The 4,203-nt window shown below is 62.2% G+C and overlaps 1 protein-coding gene across 1 annotated transcript; it reads right to left on the bottom strand.

The window, feature by feature from the left end:
- Positions 1 to 4,122, bottom strand: UBE2S (ubiquitin conjugating enzyme E2 S). Its single transcript, XM_081118269.1, has 4 exons — positions 3,771 to 4,122; positions 2,992 to 3,139; positions 1,607 to 1,797; positions 1 to 460 (listed from the first exon to the last, which is right to left on the bottom strand). Exons 1-4 carry the CDS (start codon positions 3,771 to 3,773, stop codon positions 131 to 133), a joined length of 672 nt encoding a protein of 223 aa, XP_080974395.1. The 5' UTR covers positions 3,774 to 4,122; the 3' UTR covers positions 1 to 130.
- Positions 4,123 to 4,203: the final 81 nt, after the last annotated feature.

Here is a 4,203-nt window from a genome sequence, read left to right as displayed (position 1 = left end):
GCTTGCTTTTCCAACTTTATTTAGAAAAACAAATCCAGGTCCCAGTGCCCCCACCCTCCCCCACCCAGCCATAACTTAAATAATTTAGAGACAGCGTTGAGGGTCCGGCAGGAGTGGGGGGAAGAGCCCACTACAGCCGCCGCAGAGCCCGCTTCTTGTCCGTCTTCTTCTTGGCCGCCAGCTTCTTGTCGCGCTCACCTGCGTGCTTCTTGGCCATGGGCCCCTCAGCTCCTCCAGGGCCCCCAGGTGCCACAGGGTCGGTGGAGGAGGCCGAGGCTGCACTGGCCAGGGCCCGGCTGGCCTCAGGCCTCCCGCCGCTGGGCCCGCCGGCGCCCCCGTGGATCTCTGTGAGCAGGCGGGCGCGAGCCGCGTATTCCTCGTAGTTCTCCAAGAGCAGGCGGCCTGCCTCCTCGTTGAGGGCGGACTCAGGGTTGGGGTGGATCAGCAGGCACTTGATGGTCTGGGGAGAGAGCCCAGGATCAGGGGGTCCAGACCAGTGATCGAGGGAAGGGACTTCCCCACGGTCACTAAGGAGATGAGGGGGGAAACTTAGGACTGACACCTGGGCCTGCTGGACTCCAAGCTCCTTTTACAAAACCACAGAAAGATGCATGAACCCAGAGCTGTCACTGCCTTTAACAGGACTCCCGAGTGCACAGCCACATACTCCAGCTGGGCCAGACCACACCCAAGAAAGGCACCAGGATGTAAAGGGGCCCTACCCTCATCTCCATTCTAAAAGCGAACAGGTGATACGACCTGTCTGGCCTGTACATGGGGCCAGCACCCTGGCCCAGCAGACATCACTGATGATGAGCAGGGGCCCAGGATTGACCCTAATTCTGACCACTGCACCCCACAACCAGAGGCCTTTCTGTGGCTGCCTCAAGGCCAAGCCTGACAGGCAGGGCACCATGGCCTCTGGGGATCAGAGGTGCTCTGTGAGCTGTCTCTAGTGTGGGTGTCCTGTGGCAGCCACCAGACACTCCAGGGAGAGGAGGGAAAGGGCTGGGGGTTTGTTTACCTTGGAGCTCAATCCTCCCTGCTGCCCCGCAGGAAACCCCAATTCCCTGTCCTCCCAACTATCTGCCCCAGGGGCTCATCAGAAATTCAGGTTTTCAAAAAAAATTACTTAAGCTTGAGAATGGGAGGCCCGGGGGACCTGGGAGCACAGTGCAGTCCAGAGGCTGTCCCCGCACTGCAGAATGCTGGCTGGCACCCCTGCTCTTCTCACACACTTGATAATTACAAGTGTCCCTGGTGGGGCACAATCACTCTGGTTGAGGAACAATGGTTTATGTGAACATTCTGGAGCTACCAGGTGACTACTGAAAACCCAGCCAACTGTGCCCGTTAGAACAGAGTTTCACACCTTGAGGCAAAACGGTGTCCTAGTCCCTTACCACCACTTGCTCCACAGCAGAGGTGACAAGGCACAGACCACCTGCTCAACCACACTCCGTGTGCTGGCCCAACCAGCAGTGCCAACTCCTCCAGGCTCTCCAGAAAAGCTGGGGATGCCCCCAACTAACTCAGAGTTGATTTTAAAAAGGAAACAATGCTCGACATCACTGGGGTGTCCAAGCCCAGGCCCCCCAGGACTCACCAGCAGCACATGCCGGATGCCCAGCTCAGCTGTCCAGTCCCTCTTGAGCACGTTGACGCAGATCTCGCCATTGGCGCCCACGTTCGGGTGGAAGATCTTGGTCAGGAAGTAGCCCTTGGGCGGGGAGGCAGGAAAGTCCTTCCCCAGCAGGAGTTTCATGCGGAACAGGCCTCCAGCGTATGGGGTCCCCTCTGGAGTGCAAGGAGTGAACCAGTCAGGAGGCGCAAGACTCCCAGCCACCCGGCAAAACACCAAAGCCCTGTCTCCTGGATGTAAAGCAAGTGCCCTGCTGCCTCCTCCATCAGACTGGGGCTTCTGGACAGCAGAACCGGGCCAGGTTCTGAGGGGACGGCACTTGTATCACCACCAAGCCCTGCTCTCCACCCTTGGAAGCCTCTCCCCTCCCAAACGAAGGCCCCAGTCACATTCCCTTCCCAAGAGGCAGACACTCGCACTCCCTTGTACTCCTGGAAAAAGCATCTACGTGGGAGCCTTGCGGACAAATGATGGAACAGTTCTGTCAACTCCATGGTCTTTCCCCCTCAGTTAACGGTTCATACACCCACCTGACCCAGCCAAAAAGCCATGGGTGCGCTTGAGACCCACAGCCATTCCTCACGTCCCAGTCCCAACATCTGACCCATCAGCAGCCTGGGCAGCCATCCTCCAGGTCCACAGACTGTCCCTACCTCACCTGGTGCCAGCAGTGGTTGCGGGGCCTCCAGCTTCTATTCCCCGCCCCCCAGCACTGAAGTCAAAGTGAGCTCTGTAGGGACCCGTCACACCCACTTTAATCCCGCCAACAGCTTCCTTTCCAAACTCCCCAAGAAGGGAGGCCTGCCCCCTAAAAGTTTCAGCAGTTTTTTTCTTCTTTCTGCTCCTACTAAGCACTCACTGCCCCCCACCCCTCACACTGCACAGCAGGAATCACCTTAACTGCCACCAACTCAGCACGTCTTCCCTGCCCCGCCCCACTGTCCCCACTCCTGACTGGGTCCTTCACCACACTCTCGTAACATCTCAACTTCCTCTGTAAAAGTTTAATAACAGAAAGGTAGTGCACCTGAAATAAGGTGGTAAATCGCTGCACAAGGGAACCATCGGGTGTAGTCACCAGGTTTATTACTGTTGTCTCCCCCAGTGCTGGGTCCCTGACACCCACAGCAGGACCGGGCCCTCCAGCTGACGCTGTTCTCCCGGCCTGGCAGCCTCTCCCCACTCCCCCTGAACTCCCACCGCCCCTTGAGGTCCGAGGGAACCTGTGCCTGACAACCGTGCCCCAACCCCAGGTCAGGCACTCATTAAACGCTCCCATGGCAACCAGGGCTGTCTCACCACACTGAAGTGCGCCCCTCCCTGCCTCCCTGTCCCGTTCCCACACTCACCAGGGCCCTCGATGGTGACCTGCAGGTCGGTGAGGTCCTCTTCATTGGGAAAGACCTTGATGCCATCGGGAGGATCCGTGGTCAGCGTGGTCACCTCCTTGTACACCAGGCGGATGATGTGGGGGGGCAGGTTCTCCACGTTGGAGTTCTGGGCACAGAGAGAAGGTGAGTGGCCGGGTGGCGGTGCTGGGCCCCCTGCAGGATGCTGTGGCTGCTCCAGTCTGGACGCTGATGTCCCAGGCGGCCAACCACCCCTGGGCTCGCAGACCCCCGCCCTAGGATGCTGCACACAGCGGTCTCAGGCCGAGAACCCACCAGACACGACGGCGGTTCTCCGCAGGAACTGGCGAATGGCTCCACCCTCCCCAGGAGCCCCCAAAGCCCGCTCTCAGGGCCGCCAATGATTCCGCGTTAGGCCGAGGCCTACCTGGGTCCCCTTCCCCGCCTAATCGTGTTAAAACAATCCTGCAAACCCCGGCTCGGGCCTGGAGATGGCGGCGGAGCGTCCTTGCTCCCGAAACACCCACAGACCGGCCACAAAGACCGGCCAGCACCCCCCCCATCGCCCCAGGGCTCAGCCGGGCCTTCCCCTCCGAGAAACCTGCGGGCCGCCCAGGCTCCTGCCCCGCCTACAGGAAGGCCTGTGGGCACCTCCCCAGCCCAGGACCCCCCAGGCGGGCCTTCCAACCCCCTAGACCGCCCGCGAGAGGCTCCGGAGACCCCGCCTCCTCCTCCAGGGGGACTCCCACCGCCCCTCCGGGCCTGGCCGCCGCGCTCACCATGGCTGCGGCCGGCCGGGGGCGGGTCCCCCCGGCCCCCTTCCTGCGTTCTCTGGGCCGCCGGCCGGGGCGGGGGGCCCAACTGCTGCCGCTGCGGCCCTGGCGAGGCCCGGCGGCTCCGCTCCGCTCCGCTCCCCGCCGCCTCCGCCGCCCGCCGCGCACTGCGCCGCAGGAACGCTCGCCCCGGGTGCCGGCCGCACTGAGCCCGGCGCGCGCGCACCGCCGCCCTTTTATATCCGCCCGCAGGCGCCGCCCCCTCGCGGCTTCCGAGCGCCGCGCTCGACACGTGACGTCAGCGCGCACGGTCTTCGGCGTTAGGCGCGCTCGCTCCCTTTCGGAAAGCTTCGAGCGGAAGCGGGGGAAGTTGGGGAGGGGGCGCGTGGCGGGCCGGCCAATGGGGACACGCGGGGATCGGAATAGGGACCCCAGAATA

This window comes from Miniopterus schreibersii (assembly GCF_964146895.1).
Source record: "Miniopterus schreibersii genome assembly, chromosome: 18".
NCBI classification, from domain to species: domain Eukaryota; kingdom Metazoa; phylum Chordata; class Mammalia; order Chiroptera; family Miniopteridae; genus Miniopterus; species Miniopterus schreibersii.
This window is presented reverse-complemented; position numbering and strand designations above follow the sequence as displayed.